The 24,010-nt window shown below is 40.3% G+C and overlaps 1 protein-coding gene across 6 annotated transcripts in view; it reads right to left on the minus strand.

The window, feature by feature from the left end:
- Positions 1 to 24,010, minus strand: part of dennd4c (DENN/MADD domain containing 4C) — a 228,618-nt gene that overhangs the window by 141,917 nt on the left and 62,691 nt on the right. For all 6 annotated transcript variants that reach the window (XM_079866350.1, XM_079866349.1, XM_079866348.1 and 3 more), the window contains exons 2-3: positions 15,693 to 16,003; positions 12,197 to 12,449 (exon numbers count right to left, since the gene is read on the minus strand). In XM_079866350.1, the coding sequence (XP_079722476.1) occupies positions 12,197 to 12,449; positions 15,693 to 15,991 (552 nt within the window). In that variant the 5' untranslated portion in view covers positions 15,992 to 16,003. The remainder of the gene's footprint in view (positions 1 to 12,196; positions 12,450 to 15,692; positions 16,004 to 24,010) is intronic.

The raw sequence follows: 24,010 nt of genomic DNA on the forward strand, positions 1-24,010 counted from the left end.
CACCTACACAATGGCAGCCTATGGGCACTGGAACAATCCTTCCTAAAATGCATTAAACTTTCGTTTACAAAGACGTGAAACTCACCGAGTGGTCAGGGGTGTTCACTGATATGCTCACACAAAAATCGCTGCAAAAGATGCTTTCCAACAGGTTTTATCGTAGTTTTTGTCCAACTCCATTGACTTGTATTGAATGTGCAGTGTGAGGTACGGTATTACTCCGCCGCTTCTTCTTCTGCTTCTTCTGTGTATTCAATGAAATGCCAGCGGTTTGCTTGCAATTGGCAAAGGTGCATTATCGCCACCAACTGGGCTGGAGTGTCTATTATTCAAGCTCTCAACGGAAGAATCTACGGGTGTGAGACGTTTGGAAAAATAGATCCACAGTTTTACAACGAATGGTAAAACACATGTTGGAAAGCATCTTTTGCAGCGATTTTTGTGTGAGCATATCAGTGGACACCCCTGACCACTCGGTGAGTTTCACGTCTTTGTAAACGAAAGTTTAATGCGTTTTATGAAGGAGTGTTCGAGTGCACCTATACACCCATTCTAGAGGTTTTGGGGAAAGCGAAAGAAACCTAAAATTCTCGGGACAGCAGCATCTGTCCAAATTTTAATCTTAACCGTTCTATTTCATCCGAAACGATCTGTAAACAGGGCTTTAAGTGTAAAATACCGAACTTGTCCTTTAACATGGATGGGAGCCGAAATAAAAACGGACACGCCACGCAGCTGAGACGCTTACGCCACGCATCCAGTGTTTCACCGGCCTTATCCAGCGGATGTGGGCGTTTCACAGGTTTGTATGGATCGCCTCACATTTGCGTTTGAATAGCGCGGTCTCCGTAGGCGGAGTCACATTAAAACTTAATTAGCTGAGATGAGAACGACTGACATCTCTCTCTTTACATACATATTATATAAACTGTGAATATTTGTTTTTTATAACAATTACTTAATTTGAAAGAAGAGAATTCAAGCTTCATGCCTGTGTGACTGTATGCCTGTTTGACAGAGTATTCGCTGAGTTACAGTTCATTTTCGGACGCGTTTCAGAATTGACTTCACTGACGGAGAGTAGGCAGAACTCGCATCATGTTTATTTTTCTTTATTTGGCGAAAAGCACAACACTTTGTTTTTATTATGAGCATACACAAAAAAAATACACACTAAACAGGATCGATTGATGTATAACACAAGCATATAAGATAAAAATTAAAAAAAAATTAAAAAAAAATTTTGCACTCATACGGAAAAAAACGAGCCTATCGCGCCAGCGCGATAGCCGACCTCAGGGGGTTAACAACATGTTAAAACATACTAGCAGCGTACTAAAACATGCTAGCAATGTGCTAAAACATTTTTAGTAACATGCTGATACATGTAAAAAATCCATTGACTTGACAATCATAAGATTGTACAAATGAGCCCCAAAATTAAGTTGTTGTTATGTATTATGCATTTATTAGTTATTATGGAAAAGCACATATTTTTCTCATGCTCTCTCCTGTAGTATCAGGTTAACTACTGAGGTAGGAACCTTGTGCTGGTGTTTGTTTGAGGGGGGATAAATAAAGCCGTGGGTTCAATGAACATACTGTGTGCTCCTTATGTTGAGCCTCCTATAAAGGTTATGGTGTACCTATAAACCACATAACATGGTGTCAGAAGCAAAAACTTTATCTTAACGGACGTCTACAAATAAGAGATATCACAGGACGCCGGCATGTTTTTTTTTTTTCTCTCTCTTCGTCGATTACCGGAAGTTTGGGGCTAACGCTAATGCTAGCGAGCTCACAGACGGCAAAATGAATCAGTTTCAAGTTTCTCCACCAGACAAGTTCACATTCAAAGCCGAAGACTGGACTAAGTGGATTAAACGCGTCGACAGATTCCGCATCACATCTGGATTGGAGACACAAGCGGACGAAAATCAAGTGAATGCACTGATTTACACGATGGGGGAGGAGGCGGAGGATATACTGGTTTCCCTGCACCTCAGCCCAGAGGAAGCGAGTGAGTACGACACAGTTAAGAGGAAGTTGGATGCTCACTTTGTAACACGCAGAAATGTGATCTTCGAGAGGGCAAAGTTTAACCAGAGGCAGCAAGAAATGGGTGCTTTCTGACAGCTTTCACACAGCGCTGCACTGCCTAGCGGAGCACTGCGGATATGGGGCTCTACATGACGAAATGGGGAGAGATAGACTTGTTGTGGGTCTGAGAGATAAACGCTTGTCAGAACAGCTACAACTCAATCCTGAACTGATGCTAGAGAAAGCAATTAACAGAGCTCGACAAAGCGAGCAGGTAAAGAAGCAACAAGAAATGCTAAAAATGAACTTTAAAGCAGATATCTCCAACGCTCAGCTTGACAGCATGCACGCGTGGCAGCGCAATAGCGCACGTTCAAAACAACCCAAGCCGCAACACAAGCAAATAGATAAAACAAAGAAGGAAAGACAGGCACAATGTGGAAGATGTGGTGATTCAAGATGGTATAGCCTACAACAATTATATGCAATAAATGCAGAAAAAAGGGACATTACGCCAGAGTGTGCAAAACCAAAAGAATGTGTGAAATGCATGTAGCTACAGTGGTTGAGGACACTGGTGAGGAAGTTGCATTTCTGGGTTCACTGTCAGCGGACGCAAATGGCAGCACAAGGATGACAGACATACATGTGGAGAATCTCAATGCACGCTTTAAAATTGACACTGGCTCAGATGTCACCGCTATACCTGAAATGCTGTATAACCAGGGCCAGTTCAGCAGGCTGGAGAGGCCAACAAGGGTTCTGCTGGGGCCAGGAGGGACTCGTCTGAATGTGAAGGGCAAGTTCACAGCCACTCTCAGTAAGAACAGTAAAAGTACTAAAGAGGAAATATATGGAGGGGCTGTGCACACCACTGCTAGGCGGGCTTGCTGCAGTGGCACTGCAGTTGGTCGCCAGAATAAATAACATTAGCCTGGACTCCAAAGAGACAGTAAAAAGGGAGTTCCCAAAGCTTTTCTGTGGATTAGGAAAAATGGAGGGCGAGTACAACATAGTACTGAAACCAGGCGCTCAGCCTTTCTCCCTCTCAACTCCCAGGCGCATCTCCCAATGAATGGTGTGCGCCTATGGTGGTGGTGCCGAAACGCACGGGCAAGGTGAGACTATGCACCGATCTCACAGAGCTGAACAAATCAGTTATGAGAGAGAAGCACCCCCTCCCCTCAGTTGAACACACTTTAGGACAGCTTGCTGGGGCCAAATTGTTTTCAAAGCTAGACGCCAATGCAGGCTTTTGGCAGATTCCACTGTCCAAGGAGTCATCTCTGCTAACCACTTTCATAACTCCTTTCGGGCGGTATTGTTACAATCGCCTGTGCTTTGGGATCTCGTCAGCACCAGAACACTTCCAGAAGCGCATGTCACGCATCCTGGAGGGCCTGGTGGGTGTTCTGTGTCAGATGGATGATGTGCTCATTTGGGGAGCCACACAGACGGAGCATGATGAGAGACTGTGGAGAGTACTGTCACGACTGCAGGAGGCGGGAGTGACGCTCAATGACAAGTGTGAGTTTTCTAAGAACAGGATAAAGTTCCTGGGTCAGGTCATTGAGGCATCAGGCGTCAGCGCTGATCCTGATAAAGTGAGCGCTGTAAAAGCCATGCCAGCACCCAGTAACATCAGCGAGATGAGACGCTTCCTGGGGATGACAAACCACCTGGGGAAGTTCCTGCCTCACTTGGCTGAGAGAACGCGACCACTCAGAGACCTGCTGAGAAAGTCCAGTATGTGGGCCTGGGGGCCACAACAACAGCAGGCCTTCTATAACATCAAAGAAGAACTGACGATGCCCCCAGGGCTTGCATTGTATGACCCTAACGCTGAAACACTTGTCTCCGCTGACTCTTCCTCATTTGGGATGGGCGCCGTTCTTCTCCAGCGGCAAACAGACACAGAGTGGAAACCTGTGGCTTATGCCTCGAGAGCCCTCAGCAGCACTGAGCAGCGATACGCCCAGATCGAGAAGGAGGCGCTAGCATCAACATGGGCCTGCGAGAGGTTCGCAGAGTTCCTCATTGGGAAGAGTTTTCACATTGAAACCGACCACAAGCCCCTGATTCCTCTACTAGGCTCAAAGAGCTTAGATGAACTTCCTCCACGCATACAGCGTCTGCGCATGCGAATAATGCGGTTTGCCTACACCATATCACATGTGGCTGGCAAAGACATCGCAACTGCAGATGTCCTGTCCTGAGCTCCTGTCAGTCACACTGCATAAGGATTGCAGGAGGAGGAAATCAACCTCTATGTTGACTCTGTTGTAGCGAATCTCCCAGCTACAGAAAAGAGGTTAAGGGAAATTCAGAGACACCAGGACGACGACCCCACACTCCAGCACTTGAAGAAATTCTGTGTCGAAGGATGGCCAGATAAATTTTCTATTAACAGAGTGTTCCAGCCATATCTGCCATTTTCAGGTGTGCTCACAATCCAAGATGGTCTACTGTTATATGGCAGCAGGATAGTCATCCCAGCGTCACTCAGGGCAGACATCCTGTCCAAGCTGCACGAGGGCCATCTGGGAATAACAAAATGCAGAGAGCGAGCTAAGCATTCAGTGTGGTGGCCAGGGCTCAGCAGAGAGCTGACAAACATGATAGAGAAATGTGATGTATGTAGCCATGAGAGGGTAAATTTCAAAGAAACGATGATGCCCACTGAGTTCCCGCCAAGACCATGGTCCACTGTAGGAGCAGATTTGTTCCACATAGACAACAAACAATACCTGGTCATTGTGGACTATTTCTCCAGATATTTTCAAGTAACCAAACTGACATCCACAACATCTGGAGCAGTGATTGATCACTTCAAGTTTATTTTTGCACGTCATGGTATACCTGAAGTGGTCCGCTCAGACAACGGCCCACAGTTTGCATCCGAGATCTTCAGACAGTTCGCACAGGATTGGGGCTTTAGTCATGTGACATCCAGTCCCCATTTCCCACAGAGCAACGGGGAGGTGGAGCGTGCTGTGAGGACAATCAAAAGTCTCCTCAAGAAATCCAGCGACCCTTATCTCGCCCTGATGGCCTATCGGGCTGCTCCCCTGGCGAATGGATACAGTCCCACTGAGCTTTTGATGGTAAGGAAAATAAGAACACCAGTTCCTGTCATTCAATCCAAGCTCAACCCAGGGTGCGCAGACATGGACAACCTGAAAAGGACAGAACAAAGGTACAAACAAAAACTGCGACAGAACTATGACCGAAGACACAAAGCACGCGACATGCCATACCTTCACCCCGGTGATCATGTGTGGGTTTAAGATACAGTGGAAAGAGGCACTGTGGTGTCTACTGCCGGCACGCCAAGTAGAGCCCTGCATTTCAGCCCGAGCCCGACGGGCCCCGACTTTTTCACGCCCCTAGGGCCGGGCTTCGGGCCAATTTTCACGTCATAGTTCACATGCGGGCCGGGCCTCGGGCCTTTTTTGGGTTATCCTTCTTTTTATATTTTTAGACATTAATTAAAAAAATATGAGAAGTTGACGTCGACGATAGAAAAACAAACATAGACATTTCATAACCTCATAACTTTCATAATCTTATAATTACACTGACATATGATTGACATGACAGTTTCACGCACGCACGCACGCACACACACAGAAGGTTTCCCGTCAGCGCAACCCACGATTCACCTCATGTGCAAATAATGGAGAATATTAAGAGAAAAATCGCAGCAGCGAACGTGTCTTCAGCGCAGCGGGAAGAGTGATAGAAGAGAGGAGGACTGGGTTAAAACCTTCCACTGTGGATGCTATTATTTTACTCCACGATGCTCTGTAGAGACTGTTCTAACTTTTCGTTTGATTGGACTTTATTTTCGTTTAACTGTTGGAAACTACTGGAAAAAAAGAATGGCCATGTTCTGTGGTGCATTTTTTAGGTAAGATAACCTGCAAGTTTGTTTTTGATTTATTTAATTTAATTTGTTTAGATTGTAGGCTATTGCTCATTTCGTTTGCGAACGCTGTTGCGAGCAGCCTGAGCCTGCCTCAGTATTTCAAAAACATGTTGTTTTACTCACTGTGGTTTAATAAATAAACATTAAACTTAACTGTCTGTGTGATATGCTTGAAGTGTTTTATATTTATGGATTTTATTGTAGCCAAGTAAAGTATTAGCGTTGATTTGAGAGGCTAAATTGATCAAACATGTTTTACTCGCTGTCGGCTCGGCTGCTTGGTCGTCATTTTAAAAAAAAATGCTCAAAACATTTGTCTTAATTAACTTAATAAAGAAATGAAAAGAAAAGAAACATAACTAACAAAACGGACCTATTTTAACGGCTGCAAATAGGGCAGGCTGCCGCTGTGAAAAAAAAAAAAAAAAAAAAAGTGCTCGGGTCGGACTCGGGCTGATAATTCTGATGAGCTGTCGGACACGGGTCGGGCTAGGGCCTGAGCGTCTCGGGCCAGGGCCGGGCTAGGGCTTAGATTTGAGGCCCGTGCAGGGCTCTAACGCCAAGGTTAGGGTTAGCCAAACCCATCATTGAGTCGCTGGGGGCACTCTGCGAAGAAACAGATACCATCTTTCGCCAACCCCTGTGGCTCCTGGAAAACCTGCCAACTCAACTGACCCAGCACCAGAGAGCACGGTTCCTGACGCCACACACACTCCTGTCACACCAGGAGCACAGTGTGTAGCCAGTCAGCAGACTCCAGCGTGTGAGAGACGTTTCCCAGCCCGAATAAGGAATCCTCCATCTTACTTGAAAGACTTTGTTTGTTCTTAGGAATGGCACCTGAGTTATGGGGGAGGACGGGGAGTAGTTGATTGTCGCCAATTTATGTTGTTGATTAAGTGTTTACAGAAGCACATGTTCAAAGTGTTTCATAGCCGAACAGTATGTCAAAAGTTGAGAATCATAATTGTGTGTTATTACTGTTACTGATCTTGACCTCATTTTAATGATGGAATGGGTTATATTTTGCCGTATAAGAAGTAATCGGGAGAGCCTTCTGTTACAGTTTAGAAATGCTCTTAATGTTTATTCCTGCATCTGCACAAAGATTATCCTCTGTTTAGAAAGGGGGATGTAGTCATGGGCGTCAGTTTGGTTTGAAATGTGCTGGGGACAGAGATGCATTCGGAAGTGCATTTTCAGAAGTGCTGGGTACAATGACACATTCATTTTTCGCTCACGCTGCATACGCTCTCTTTCGCGCAGGTTATGTTTTGAAAGACGATGTCCTGTAGCTCAGGCACGGCCCCACTTTTCAACAGGCCCACCCAAAACTAAAAAAAAAAAAAAAAAAATTTTTTTTTTTACTATATTCTAATTTTGTCAATAATTATACAAAAAAAATCACCAATAAGCTCATAATTTGTGCTAAAATAGTGTTTAGTTTTAAAAACCATTTTAAAAAGCTTGTTATATTTTGATGTTTCTGCGCAAGTTCAGCAGACTGTGAGGTTCGGGTTTGTTCCGATCAGAGCTCGTGAGTGGAGAACACATTTCTGAACATTCCGCTCCGCTCGTTCATTCCGCAGGGTCGCTTGCTCAACCCAGATGTCCCTGTTGCCTGGTTCGAAAATATGTGGAATAAGGGCTGCTTCCGACTAAGGCCCTGTTTACACGAGAACGCTCGCGGGTGAAAACGTAAAAATATTTTATCAGATGTGCCTTTCGTTTAGACGGCGACGGCGTTTTTGGGGCTTAAAAACGCAAAAAAGTGAAACCACCCTCCAGAGTGGAAATCTTAAAAACGCTCCACCGTCGCGTTCCCGTCTAAACGGTAAAAACGCAAAAGTCTGCTAGACAGTGAAGGCACCGACCAGTACTTCACATTGCCACCTAGCCGCCTGGAGAGCACACTACATTGAATTTCACACACTTTTGCGTCACCATATGCACGCAGATTTCCCCCACATAATGCTCGTCTAAACGCAGAATAAAAAGTGATCACTTTTGCGTTTTCTCTTCAGATCGTTTCCGTGTAAACGTAGCCTAAAAGTTTTTTTCCTAGTCGAGTAGTAGGCTAGTTGTTCATTTAAGTCATTCGTGGACAAATCACCCCTTTATATTAATTTAATTACTTATATAGCCTACAGGATAATGAGCTTACGTAATATAGCCGCACTCAAGCGCACGACCGCACGCATAAAGCTTGCCACAAAGAACCGGTAAAAGTAATGATTATGAATGCGTCTAAATACGCTGTGAATGTGAATGTGCATTATACGCTGAGTTTCGGTTCATTTATGAGACGAACTCCAGTTCACTCACCGGCGCCTCCATGTCGTGATTCTGCTATATTTACTTCTTATTTATTAAATCCAGGCAATTGGTTCATGAAACATTGATTAAAATTAAGATATAATTAATACAAAACGAAATTCACTTTAAAGAAAGGCAGCTGTTCTGTTTGAGGTCTCTGTGAAAGTTTTAAAGCAGTCTTTTAGTGCCGCTTTCAGAGCGCTCACGTCCGTAACCGAGAACTGACACGTTGTTTTTTCCCTCATAAATGCGAACACGGAAAATAAAATAAAATGAATATTATAATGTTTTTTTGTTGGGTCAGACAATGATTACCACATTTCTCTCTCATATTGCTCCACACAACCACTGAAAACGGTCAAAAAAATCTAACCAAATGTCAAATTAATATGGACGGAAGTTAAAAGTGGTGGGTGCAAAATGACTCATGACGAAATCTGGTGGGTACGCCTCCCCCCCGTCCCCCGTCCCCCCCGAAATCGACGCCTATGGATGTAGTATCAGGTTAACTACTGAGGTAGGAACTAGGGCTGGGACAATATATCGATGCATCGCGATTCTTGGATCGATTCAATTTTTTTCTGAATGCATCGCGAATTGATTCTGAGCTTAGTTTTTAACAGGAGATGGCGCTATAGGCTAATTTTTAACCGGACGCTCAAATGCTCACGAAGAAGAACGCTTGTGCATTCAGCTGAGTCTGAGAATCTACTTGCACCTCAGAATGCTTTTATGATGCGAGATTAATGTAAACAGCCCACTGCAAACACCCTTGTAATTCGCTTCAACCTTTTCGAATTATTATTTTCGATTATTTTATAGAAGGTTCACAAGCACGCTGTTTCAAAAGCATGCAGTGCCATCTGCTGTTAAAAACGAAACTCAGAATCGATTCGAGAGAGAATCGCAATGCATTCGGAAAAATTGGAATCGATCCAGAATCATTTCTCGATTCACGATGCATCGATATATTGTCCCAGCCCTAGTAGCAACCTTGTGCTGGTGTTTTTTTGAGGGGGGATATATAAAGCCGTGGGTTCAATGAACATACTGTGTGGTCCTTATGTTGAGCCTCCTATAAAGGTTATGGTGTACCTATAAACCACATAACATCTCCCACTAAAACTCTCCTTATTAGACTAAACACAGGCTTTACCTCCCTTCAAACATAAATTGTCACTATTTACGTACCTGCAACTTCCCGAACACACACACAAGAAATTAAATACGTTCATCCCAAGCACCCAAGCAAAGGTTGGATATAGGCTTTATGAGTTTACTGACATAACATACAGAGCTTCACGGATGTTACATATCACATACCTTACCCTTAATTCGTCCTGGTTAACCATTTCAGTAAAATGCTCCAATAAGGTTTTCTTTCCTTCCTTCCTTTTTTGTTATTAATTCTCCTTTTCTAAATTTCTCTCAGATCTGTTTTGCCTCCATTGCTGTTTAAACAAGTAACTGCACAACTGCGTATCGTAATGAGAGTCTGCAAATTAGTGCCTGATGAAAAATTAAGCTGTAAACTAGTTCATATTTCCATTATTATGTTAGAAATCATTCTTATCAAAATAACTTCTGCTAAGCTTGTTTATATTTTTAGAACGTTATTAAAGCTAGGGTAGGTAATCCTGTTCAGAAACACTTTTTTTTATACTGGGTGAAATGGTCCTTCCATCCTGAGAGTAGTCAATACATTATGTGTTCAGAAAAAGGAATGAAAACAATCAGACCTCTGTAGCAGCTGCAGGACAGTAAAAACTCTGACCAATCACTGCCACTCGGTCCGAGTGTAAAGAACCAATCAGATGCCTTCAGAGCCAGGAGGAGTGTCTTAGCAGTGTCAATCAAGTTCGCGTACGCGCTGATCGCCCCTCTCTTGCACAGCGCGTACCATCATTCAAAATCAAGATTGCCGGTGCGCCGAGCAGCTGTGCTAATGGCGGACAAACAACCAAAACTACCAATTTCTCGAGTGGAACCTGCTCATACAACAAAGACAGGTAAACGGAAAAAGACCGATGACGATAAACAAGCCCGTCGGAGCCCATTGACTCAGTGTTAAAACTCTAGCCGCATAACATACAGATAAAATGTCACGCACTGTGCAAAGCAACAATTGAAACCTGCTAATTCACTGGCTTGTCATGTTGCTAAAATAATGTACTAGCAAACCTTATTTAGCATTACATATCGCTAGAATAATTATTTACATAGCCTACTGCAACGTTAGTTACCGTTATATTATCTTACTGGCTATTTATAACTCATAGAAAGAGTGCAATGTTATAAAGTTACATTACATGTGATTCTGACATGATGCTACATGCACTGCGCTCCTTCCTCTCCGCTTGTCTCAGGTAAATAATGCGTCTTCGGTCGGAGTCGCGCGTTCATGTGTTTTAGGGGCGTGGCTTTGAAAGGACCCCAGAAGGGAGAGGGTGGACTGAATGGAAATAATGAGCTGTCTTTAAAACAGTCGTTAGAGGTCTACATACACTCGATTTTTATGCTTTCTTTTTCAGAATACTTACATTTTAATTATGTATTGATATATACATAAAGTTTAAACAAATTTGAAAAATAAGTTTTTTAGACCATTCTTACCTACCCCAGCTTTAAGTTAAGCAATATTGTAGTTTTTTTCCTTTGCGTTTTATATAAAGACCACTAGGAGGTGCTCTAGGCATATGTTTTCTCTGATCAGTTTTCCCTGAAGAGATATATGATGTTTTTGAAAATGAAAGTAAAAGAGTGATGCACTTTCATTTAGTTTAACAGTGAAATGAGTTCTGTGTCTTTATTAAAATTAACACATTAAAGGGGTGGTGTAATGCCCTTTTCACAAGATGTAAAATAAGTCTTTGATGTGAGCATTTTTAAAACGCACCATTTTTGTGTTTGTTCCTTTAAATGCAAATGAGCTGCTGCTCCAGGCACAGAGGGTGGAGCTTCAAGAGCTTGTGTCCTTTTACATCACACAGACATGCACTGGAAATTTCAAAAACCTTTAGCCTTTTATGTTCAAACCGAAGTCAGAAAGATGGAGAGACTTAAGAGTGACATCATGTAGACAACATTTCTGAATGGTTAGTTGGTGAATTTATGTAGCTTATGTGTAGTTATCTAGTCATTGATTAGCAGATTCTGTCTTGATAATCTATAAATCGCGTCCCCGGGGGTGGGTTTATGTAAATTTTAGGGTTAGTGATGTCACTAACCCTGGAGGAATGTTGTGTAGTCCTTACCAGCCATTTGTTGTAGTCCTTAAAAAGCAATTTCTTTAAAAGAAAATATTTTCCTTTGCTTTGAACTTTGAGCACTGTAACTTTGCAGATGTTGTCTATGCTCAAACAGCAACATTACACACTAACTAAAGTTAGAAAAGTGAAATCATATTCAACCACCCCTTTAATGATTTATCTCTCATCGACCCGCGACCCACCCGCATTAATTGGAATGTTATGTTATTACTTGGACCGCCAGACCCACGGAATATCCACAGTCTCCACGGATATAACCGTGATCCAGCCATCACTGCAGTCAATATAGCGTTATTATGTCAAAATACTAATTTATTTAGTTTTAAGTGAAACCACTGTAATCCGGACAGTATTCAAATTTTTTACAAAATACAACTGTAATCTGATTACTTTGTTTTTTGACATAACTGTAACGAATTACAGTTACCAGAGTTTTGTATCCTGATTAGGTAATGCCATTACATGTATTCCGTTACTCCCCAACCCTGAATAAGGTGTATACTGAACTTGATCATTTAATATCACTGTCTTAATATATTAAAGCCATGTAAGCTAAGCATTTTATTTTATTGACTTTCTATGGTGGAGAATTGCACAATGGACTATTTTGTTTGACATTATTTTGATCTTCAGGCCAACTCACCATGCCACAGTTGAGGTTCTTGTTCACCTTGCAGAAAGTATGAGGAGGAGTCTCGCCCTTGTTTGTGATGATGACGCAGATGTCTGTCACAGCCAGTGAGTTCTGGGGCTGGACTGGGTGCGCTCGGCGGTATGTGATGAATATGCGCTGAGATGTGGCAGAGCTGTTGTTGACGTTTGCACAGCGGCCAAACGGTGTGGCCTCAATGACTTCACAACCCTGAATGACACGCTCTTTACCCTCGTACAGGACCCTACAACAAAGAAGAAACACTGATCACAGATTAGTTCACCCAAAAATTCAAATTCTGTCATCATTTACTCACCTTTAAAGTCCCACTGTGGTGAAAATCAAGTTTTTAATGTTGTTTGTATGTCTATGTTGTGTTTTTAATGTGCTTTAAAGGGCACCTATTATGCCCCTTTTCACAAGATGTAAAATAAGTCTCTGATGTCCCCAGAGTGTGTATGTGAAGTTTTAGCTCAAAATACCCAACAGATAATTTTTTACAGCATGTTTAAATTGTCATTTTTGGGGGCTCAGAAAAACACACCGTTTTAGTGTGTATACTAGGGTTGGGCGATATATCTCATGACATTGTTAGGCGCATCTCGTCAGTAAAGCCGGTTCCTTGATTAGTAGTAAATCGCCATCACCTGCTTTCAGATGGAGCGGCATTCACTACAAAGAGCCGTAGTTAACTGACAAGCTGAGCCATATCGCATTAATTATCGCAGGCGATATGTCCGCGATATTAATGCGATATGGCTCAGCTTGTCAGTTAACTACGGCTCTTTGTAGTAAATGCCGCTCCATCTGAAAGCAGGTGATGGCGATTTACTACTAATCAAGGAACCGGCTTTACTGACGAGATGCGCATAACAATATCACGATTTAAATTGCCCAACCCTACTAGAATTGAACCACAAAAAAACTTGCCTTTTTACTTAATAGCAGCATCTAGCAGTGTACAATAATGACACTGCTACCTTATGTTTAATTTGTCCTTGAGATCTTTTTTTGTTTTGCTTTTGTGACTCTCAAACAAAAAATAGAGGGCAGACTGTTGATCACTCCATTGTCACTCCATTGAAAGTCAATTTCCCCAAAACTGTTTCAAAAAGTTCATAGACAGATTAGCTCTATGTAAGTGCATTGATCAATGTTTATATGTGAATAAAAGCCTATATTAAATCTGTTCATCGCATAAATTCTATTCCATGTTTTTGCTGAGAACCTGACGCTAAAATATAGCTTATCCACCTTATTCTGCTCAGTCTAAACAATGCGCGCTGCCATGACGACGACTACGGTTGCCTACTTCCGTTCGTAGCGCTTGACCTGTACTAGCAGCGAGAGAATGAGTTCAAGCTCCTCATGTGCTGTTGTTATTTGTTTTAACAATTCAAAGAAGATTTCAAACTTTTTAGAAACTGAGTGTTTCGAGCATAAGATAAGAAGGAGATAATGCCCATGTCCGATTCCGTATCAGATGCATTCAATAAAGTAAACGTTTAGAGTGGTTAGCGTTAAAACTGAACTTCTCTCGCTACTAGTACAGGTCAAGCGCTACGAACCGGAAGTATGGAACCGGAGTCGTCGTTATGGCAGCGCCCATTGTTTAGAGCAGAATAAGATGGATAGCTAGAAAAACATGCTATATTTTCGTTGATTAAAAAGATTTACTTTGAAAGATTGAAAATGACTCAAAGCTAAAATAAGAAGTCCTTTTTATATTCAGAAGCTTTTAGCCGTGTTAATTTAACTGTCCTTTAAAAAAATATGGTAATCTGCTGTAGCACCATAGTACTGAAGGTGGTGTGCTGTTCAGGCACCCAATTATGCAGAGACACTCTCTCTGGACTCCAGAGAGCCCAAATGGGATATGGAGTATAGATTTAAAAGCTTTAACACAGTGAGTGCCATAGTGATTACATCATATTGATACTTAATAGTGTAGCATGGTGAGCGAAGACAAGATACAATGGGTGTTGAGTCATGCCTTAGAGTGTGTTTATTTTAAATCACAATGAACATTTACTAAAAATGGGGATTTTAGTGATAACTAAAAGGGGAAATGGTGTCCTTGCTGTGATTTGGTTATGGTGAGGATCAGGGAGGGTAATGATTCAGGCAGGGGTGGGACTGACGGTGGTGAAGTAGTAAGCTATATCCATAAAAGAGTGAAGACCTTGAGCTGAATTTTAAAACTCACTGTCAGCTGATGCTGAATGGAGACCACAAATAGATTTTGAATGCATGTGCCCCACTTCTGTTATTCAGCTAGCTATGGATATGGAATAGGTTGATTATGACTAGAAAAATGGAGTATATATGTAGGGTGTGGATTGTAAAAAAAACTAAACTAAAAAAAACAAAAAACAACAACAAAAAAACATAGGGGAGGATATTTGAATGAGAATATGTAATTCATATAAAATGAAGAGTAAAGATACAGAAAGTAATTGTTTAAACAGAATGAACTAAATTAAATAAATTTTTAACAATTAACCTAAATTAGTGTTGTAGTACTTGAGACTGGTCTTGGTCTCGAGACCGCTCGAGACCATTTCTTAAGGTCTTGGTCTTGTCCTGGTCTCAACCGCATTTGTACTTGGACTTGTCTCTTGTCTCAGACTTAGAGAACGGGATTGTATTTCAAGACTGGTCAACACCACAACTGTGGGGATCAATTTAAACTAAATTGCCGGTGCACTGTATGATTTTTGTTAACATAATTGGATCATCATTGTAATTTGATGTAAAACTTTCTGCTTCAAATGCAACCCACAACTTATTTCTAATTTGATTTATTTTATTACTGTTGTATCAAGTCTGTTGTATTATTATTATTATTGCATAAGTAATAAATCACTCAGAAATTAGTGAGGTATTCAGCCATCTACCCCTACAAATTTGTATTATCTTCATTCCATCATAGTCCAGAATAAGTCGTAGTGGTGCACACATTTTACTAGGCTGCTTGCAACACTGAATGCTGAAAATATGTGTGGGTCTCATGAAAGTGGTGGCAGCAACAACAGTGCTTTGCACTGACAACAGATAAACTTGATTCATGTCAAGGATGGCAATAGCTAGTAAACTGCTGATCTGCCAATTAAAAACATTAGATCTAAAAATATTACATAATATTATTCTAGTTACCGTTCCACTCTGAAGAATATGGACACCATTTTATTAAGCCTGTCCGTTTTGATAAATTACCTTTGCATTTTTTTGTTATTAACTTAAAAAGTCCTGCAATAGGGTTGCATGATTATGACAAGAATTTACAATGAGCCTGGATGGTCTTGACTCAAACAGATCATGCAGACGCTCCCAATGCTCTTACAATAATGAGAATTACTTTTATGGCTTCCACACTAAACAAAGTCATAAAAACCTGTTTTGACTTCATGTTTGACTTCTGTTTACATAATAATCTGTTCAAGGGTACAGATACACAGAGGGACAGCCATTCACACTAAAAACTCACCCAACGTCAATGAGTGGGGGCTTTCCATGACCCCTCTTGTAACACAAGAAGAGTTCTGGGCTCTTGAGGCTGCCATGGTTGAGATTGGCCGGCTGGCCGCTGTAGGTGCTCTCAATGCATGTAAAACCTTCAGGCACAGTTTCTCCAGCAGACTTGTTGATGACAGCCAGGTCTGTGATAGATGCCTTAGGTCCACTGGACTTGGTTTCAGATAAATCCTGTTCTAGTGGTGTGGACTTGTCTGTGAGGCCAGCTACAACGAAGTAGTCCGTCACGCGGTGACCCTTATCCTCAATCATGGCTGGGCAGACCTGTTTGGAAAGAAGCAACTGTTGATTTTGTGCATTTCTAGGTTTTGGAACTTTTGGGCACTTGTGAACATGTAGCAAGGTATGTTGTTATGGGAAGAAAGAGGCGGGAACCGGCGAATGTTTCACAAACTTTAATCCAAAATAAACACAAAACGAAAGTAAAAGTGGCAGCCCCTCATGGACGACTGCCGCACACACATAAACAAAACATAACAAAGTCCAGGCCTGGTCCTCTCTCGTCCTTCCCTGCCGTTGCTCCCCCTTTTACGCTTCCAAAGCTACGAGATAGGTGCAGCACGCAGGTGACCCTCATTAGTAATCACACCACTGTCCAATACAGTACTGTGCAAAAGTCTTAGGCACATTAGTATGTGTGTATATATATACAGTACTGTTCAAAATGAAGAAGTCTCTTATGCTTATCAAGCCTGCATTTATTTGATCAAAAATAAAAAAATAAAACAATAATATTATGAAATATTATTACAATTTAAAATAATGGTTTTCTATTTTAATATACTTTGAAATATAATTTATTTCTATGATGCAAAGCTGAATTTTCATCAGCCATTACTCCAGTCTTCAGTGTCACATGATCCTTCAGAAATCATTCTAATATGCTGATTTATTATCAATGCTGGAAACAGTTGTGCTGCTTAATATTTTTTTGGAAACTGTGATACTTTTTTCAGGATTCGTTGATTTATTTATTTTTTAAAATGCCGGTTCTTTAATTCTAAATAGAAATCTTTTCTAACAATATAAATCTTTACTATCACTTTTCATCAATTTAACACATCCTTGCTGAATAAAACCAGCTCGCGCTGCACACTGTCTTGAAAGCACTCAGGACCGTTTGCATAGGCTGTGTATTACAGGTAATTTGTTTTTGTCTGCATATATGTTTTTTTGACTAAAAATGACGGCACCCATTGACTTGCATTATATGAAACAGCAAGGATCAATAATGTTCAGCACAAGGTTATTATAGTTTTGCTTTTTTAAATTAGTTTTTATTTTAATATCGTTTTCAATTTTGCTTTAAATTTAAAGGGGTCATGAACTGGATTGTTTTATTATTTTATAATGTTGCCTGGGGTGCCCTTATAATGTTAGTATGATTTTTACATAAAAAATTGTCATAATTTATAAATAAAAGCCATTTTTCCAAGCCTGATTTCTGCCTCAGATTTGAACGCTCCGTTTTAAGGGGCGTGTCTGCTGTGAGACTGCAGTGCAAACGCCCACTGCTGTGATTGGCTGACATGCTTGCAATGAAATAGCTAGTATTACAGGAACTCTCTCGAAAACTTGTACTACGTTTTTACTAATACAGCTATCGAGATTAACAAATCGTGAAAAGTATCGTTTAAAGCATTATATTTAAATCTATTCCATCACATGAAAGGTTGCAGCATGATGAGCACTGACTGAGCAGATGACAGACAGTCTGTTGATCGCGTGAATAAAGATCTTATCATTGCAACGCAATTTTTGCACTCTCACAAATGCTTACACCAAATCACAATGCAAACACGATGTGAGTACACAGTAAGAGCTTCGTTGTGTAGCCTAGTGTAACAGTGTCATTATTTCATCACGAGTTTGGTAAGTGTCCAGATAAGCTCTCGCGGCTCGCGCTGTGCTGTTTGATTGACAGCTTGGGCGAAAGGGATCGTTCTTTGATCGCTTTCTGTAGGCTATATAATTTAATAACAGTTTAAAAAAAGATTATTTTCATAATACTACGAGAAATTATGTGAAGTTGATCGTTTAGTCGCTGATGCATAAACAGTATTGAACGATTTTAAGAGAAATATCTGAACTTGAATAATTACACAGAAATCACTGATCGCAGATCAGGCATTAGAATACACATGGTTACTTACATGTTGCTGGCAGATCCGTCGGGAAATTGTGATTGACTGATTTAATAAAGTTTAACCATGCTGGAATCCGAAGGAAGCTTATGCAGACGGTCTTCTTCCACAAACAGGAACTGCACAATATTTAGTAAACAGCATGTTTATTGCTTGGAAGTAGCTCGATCCGGTAGCAATCATCATGTCGTCCTATGTTATTTAGCATGTTTGGGCGAATCGGTGGGCGGGGCTAAACAGGCCGTGTTGAAGTAGGCGTTGATCTTCTTTTGTGGAGGCGGTGTTTTATCCTCTTTGACGTCATAGTTCCCCACTTTGAAAAACGAGTCGTTTGCTGAGCCTGATGTCTATAAAAGCTTTTATTGGACTAACAAGGTAGTTTTCAGTTCTGAAACTTACAGGATATTATTATAGTATGATGATCTCTTATATGTCAAAAGCTCAAGGAAAATTTGATTTCTCAGTTCATCACCCCTTTAAAGGACAAGTTCGGTATTTTACACTTAAAGCCCTGTTTACAGATCGTTTCTGGTGAAATAGAACGGTTGAGATAAAAATGTGGACACATGCTGCTGTCCCGAGAATTTTAGGTTTATTTCGCTTCTCCCCCCCACCTACACAATGGCAGCCTATGGGCACTGGAACAATCCTTCCTAAAACGCATTAAACTTTCGATTACAAAGACGTGAAACTCACCGAGTGGTCAGGGGTGTTCACTGATATGCTCACACAAAAATCGCTGCAAAAGATGCTTTCCAACAGGTTTTATCGTAGTTTTTGTCCAACTCCATTGACTTGAATTGGATGGGCTGTGTGCGGTACGGTATTACTCCGCCGCTTCTTCTTCTGCTTCTTCTGTGTATTCAATGAAATGCCAGTGGTTTGCTTGTAATTGGCAAAGGTGCATTATCGCCACCAACTGGGCTGGAGTGTTTATTATTCAAGCTCTCAACGGAAGAATCTACGGGTGTGAGGCGTTTGGAAAAATAGGTCCACAGTTTTACAACGAATGGTAAAACACCTGTTGGAAAGCATCTTTTGCAGCGATTTTTTTGTGAGCATATCATTGAACACCCCTGACCACTCGGTGAGTTTCACGTCTTTGTAAACGAAAGTTTAATGCGTTTTATGAAGGATTGTTCCAGTGCCCATAGGCTGCCATTGTGTAGGTGGGGGGGAAAGCGAAATAAACCTAAAATTCTCGGGACAGCAGCATGTGTCCACATTTTAATCTTAACCGTTCTATTTCATCAGAAACGATCTGTAAACAGGGCTTTAAGTGTAAAATACCGAACTTGTCCTTTAAGTTTAGTTTTAGTTAGTTTCATTAATGGTTTTGTTAGTTTAAGTTTAGTTTTTATTTTGCAAACACATTTCTATTTAGTTTTTATTTTATTTAGTTTCGGTTTTAGTTTTAGTAATTATAGTTTAGCAGAGCAAACAAAACATTTCCAAAGCGAGACGCAGAGTGACGCTTTTTTCAGAGTGACACTGGTACATACAACAAAAAAACAGCTAAATTAATCTGACAACCTGCTGTGAAGCCAGTGTGATTAAATAATGAAGTATCTATGCAGTGTGTGAGTGTGTACATGTTTTTCTAACGTGGTGGGGACTTAAACCTGAATGCACACACACTCATGGGGACCTGTGTCACTCTGGGCCTAAATTAAATCACACAGAATGATTTTTTTTGAAAATGTGTGTGATGGGTCGGGTTAGTGTGTGTGTGTGTGTGTGTGTGTGTGTGTGTGTGTGTGTGTGTGTGTGTGTGTGTGTGTGTGTGTGTGTGTGTGTGTGTGTGTGTGTGTGTGTGATGGGTATGTTTAGGGGTCAGTTTAGTGTAAGGAGACAGAATATACAGTTTGTACAATATAACAACCATTACGTCAATGGAGAATCCCAACAAAGATAGTGAGAGAGAGAGAGAGAGAGAGAGAGAGAGAGAGAGAGAGAGAGAGAGAGAGAGAGAGAGAGAGAGAGAGAGAGGCTGAGGCTCTCTGCAGTAACCAGTACCCAACAGCCTCAGGACAGCAACGCCAAATCAAGCAGACCAAACCAAATTATCAACAAGCAGAAAGAAAAATATATTGAATACTGGAAAGAAACGACCAAAACACAAAGTAGAGTACAATGTTATCTGACCCTAAAAAGAGAATTCACACTGGCAAATTACCTGAGTACGATAAAATGTCCAAAACTAAGAAAAATGTTGACAACATACAGACTGAGTGAACACAGCCTGGCCATAGAGAAGGGTCGCCACAGACAGAGCTGGCTCCCACAAGAGGAGAGACTCTGCTCCCAGTTTGACAGGGGACAGGTCGAGACAGAGCTGCACTTTCTAAACTCATGCCCCAAATATAATACACTAAGACAAAAACACTTTGCAAACATTTCCCAAATATACCCTGAATTCGAATCCATATCAGACACACAGAAACTCAAACTCCCATATGTACTGGGAGAAATGCCCAAATGTGAAATAATTGCTGCAAAATATGTCTCTTCATGCCATGAAATGAAGACAACCAGTGGAACCTCAGATGGATAAATTGTACAAATTTTCAAATAATTATTTTTTTGATTGTTTGATATTTTAGTAAACAAAATTATAAATGTATTCATGCATTTGTTTACTGATTAATTTTATTGATTATTTGTTCATTGCCTATGTAATGGCCAATGCTTTGGCAATACTGTACAAGTCATGCCAATAAAGCTCATTTGAATTGAATTGAATTGAGAGAGAGAGAGAGAGAGAGAGAGAGAGAGAGAGTGTGAGTGGACATGTCTCCACATGGATAACAATATTATTAGAAGAAAATCTTTTGTAAAAACAAAGATAACAACAGCACCTTTCAGCCTGTCAACCTTCATGAAAGCATGACATCACAACATTAAAGGTATTTTTGTGCTTGACGGACTTGTTTTGCTGTTGCACCCGCGTCTAGCACGCAAATGAAAGGACATTCTAAAAACGCTTTGCTCAAGTTAAAAGAAGTTCAACTTGCGTCTCATTACCTCGAGTTATTATTTCCCATTCCACTGCCACGGACGCATCCTTTATGAACAGCCGCTTAGGACTAGCGATGTGTTCGCTGGTCCTTCATTGAGCGCGTCACAGGACAGCGGTTAATCGCCTCAGCAACTTCACGTGTGTGAAGCGCCATTACAGCATTTCCCTAAACAGCCACAGGTCAGACTTTCCACCAAAGTAAAGAGCTTATTAAATACGAAAACGATTATTTATTTTTGCTAATTATTATTTTATTTCAGTTAGTTTTTCAGTAACTGTTGTTAGTTTCGTTTAGTTTTAGTTTTTCATTTATTATAAATTTCTAATTTTATTTCAGTTAACGAAAATGTTTTTTGACCAATAGTTTTAGTCTTAGTTTCAGTTTTCGTTTAAGAAAATAACCTTGCAAATGATATTAATGGTTAATTGATCAATTAAATATGTAAACAAAAGTGGACGGTCTCTTCAGAAGACTTGAATTAAATCGCTCCATTCAAATGGATTACTGTTACACTGAATCTTGTGGTATCGTATTAAAGTTAGAAATTCCAGTACCGTGACCTACCACTAATTCATGTACTTGTAAAGTAACTATTTTCTACATAGATCTATGATTTGATTAAATATATATTGGTAATTCATTAAATTTTGCCAGCTAAAAAGTAAATAGTAACTAGTACTTTTTGAGAAGAGTACTTTGTTGTACTTTTACTTAAGTACTTTTTTGACACCAGTACTTTTACTTGTAATTGAGTATTATTTCAGCAATGTAACAGTACTTGTACATCAGTAAAAATTCTCAGTACTCTTTCCACCTCTGCCTCTCAAAATGTCTTTGATTGGCTACAATGCTCATCGATGCAACCTTTCATGCCATGATCTAAATATAACGCTAAAAACACTTTTTACGATTAGTTAACCTTGAGAGCTGTAATAGTAAAAACATGCTAAAAGCTTTTGAGAGAGTTCCACATGTAATACTTTACATGTAATGTTAGCCAATCAAAGAAGTGGGTGTTTACACCAAAGTCTTACAACAGACACGCCCCATCAAACAGAGCGTTCAGAGGGCTAAAATCAGGGTAGGAAAATTGCCTTTTATTTCTGAATTATGAAAATTTTTGATGTAAAAATCTTACTAATATTATATGCACGACATTGCACACCAGGAAACATAAAATAATGCCATTCATGGCCGCTTTAAAATTGAGTGAAATTTAAATGGGCAAGGCTTAAAAATACATTAAAAGGATAAACTTTCATGATTACGCAGCACTGCAACATTATGTGAGCATAATTGCTGTTTTTAAATTTTGACATTACATGTAGCAAACTTTCTGTTTGGAAAACTTTAACATTTTTTTTTTCTTTACTTTGCAGCTGCCAAGATTAACTAATTGTGAAAAGTCAAGTCAAGTCACCTTTATTTATATAGCGCTTTACAATACAGATTGTTTCAAATCAGCTTTACAGAGATAACAGGAAAATAATGCAACAGAGTTTGTTTCTAGAAGAAAATAGCGTCACAGTCCAGCTTAAGTAAGTTCAGTGATGGTTCCTTTTGTTGTAAAAAAAAGTTGTTAATTTAGTTTATTAATATATAGCCACTCTGGAGAATGGTGTCAATGCAGGCAGATCAATAATATTGCTGAAAATCAAATGAAATGTCCCCAACTAAGCAAGCCAAAAGCCAAAGGCGAAAAAGGCGACAGTGGCAAGGAACCAAAACTCCATCAGAAGACAGAATGGAGAAAAAACCTTGGGAGAAACCAGGCTCAGCCAGTGTATGATTATGATTCAGTCAGCATTATAGGTCAGGACAGGAGTCAGATTGGAACATTCAGAATAAAAAGTGATGGTTACAGCATAATATTTAGATCTACTTCCACTGAATAGAAGGTTGCAGCAGTGAGCCCATCCACAGATCCCAGTCAGATCCCAGTCTGTTGAGCACATGAATGCTATGACTTTTCCATTTCCATCTGCACTCTGCACTCACGAATGCATCATTATAACTAACTCAGTGCAAACGGTCTTTGGTGTTTTATGCCCCCAACGGCGCCTTCCAGGCAGCGAGGGGATGGGTAGGTTTAAGGTTGAGGGTAGGGTTAGCTGCCTCTAAGGAGCCATTGGGGGCTTAAAACACCATCGAGCCAGTGCAAACATTATGTAAATAAGATATTCATTGAGCAGCACAGACATCATCATTGATTATAATAGGAGTTTTGGTGAAAGTGCAGAACACAAGTTGCTGACCTGCGCTAAAATTAAAGTGATTTACAGTTCCAGTGATTATAAAGGGTGAATTATTTGATCAAAACCATTTAGACACTGGTTTCATCTACAGATGCATAAACAGCAATAAACAAATGTCTGACTGTACATGAGTCCTCCTCATATATATAAAAAAAAAATCACTGATCACAGATTAGGCATTAGAATTAACACGGTTACTTACATATTGCAGTATTACCTATTAGAGGTGGGAATCTTCAGTCACCTCACGATCCGATCCGATTCCGATTCTGGGAGTCACGATCCGATTCCAGAACGATTCTTTATCTACCCCCCCCCCCCCCCCCCCAATTAATTAATTAAACTAATTAATTCATTAGTTTACATAAGTAATTAAGTAGTCTATTTTTTTTATAATTACAAATAAAATAAATAAAACATTAAAACAGTTTTATTTTAAGAATTTTAAACTAATATAACTTCAAACCATATAAATAGCAAATAATAAAGAGAAGCATAGAAACAAATGACAAAGAAACAGAAGAGTGCTTTCAGTATTTAAGATTATCTGAACATTTTCCATTCAAGAACTGTGAGTGATTTATTTTCATCATACTTTTGTTTTTTACTTTGACATCTTATTAGACTGAGATATCTTAGATATCTATTTAGCTGCATTCACGCTCGGATCTCTTTTTAAATACAAGTAGTAATGTGGTTTGTCCTCACCGTTTAATCCCTTAAGACATAACTTGCTGTGTTTACGTTCATTTTGCACAAGTATATTAAACCACTTACACGGAGTCGCACAGCCGCATGCGCGAGCAGTCAACACAAAGCGCGCATCAGCATTTGAAACTGAAAGCAGCCTTC

The sequence above is a fragment of the Squalius cephalus genome (assembly GCF_949319135.1).
Source record: "Squalius cephalus genome assembly, chromosome: 3".
NCBI lineage: Eukaryota > Metazoa > Chordata > Actinopteri > Cypriniformes > Leuciscidae > Squalius > Squalius cephalus.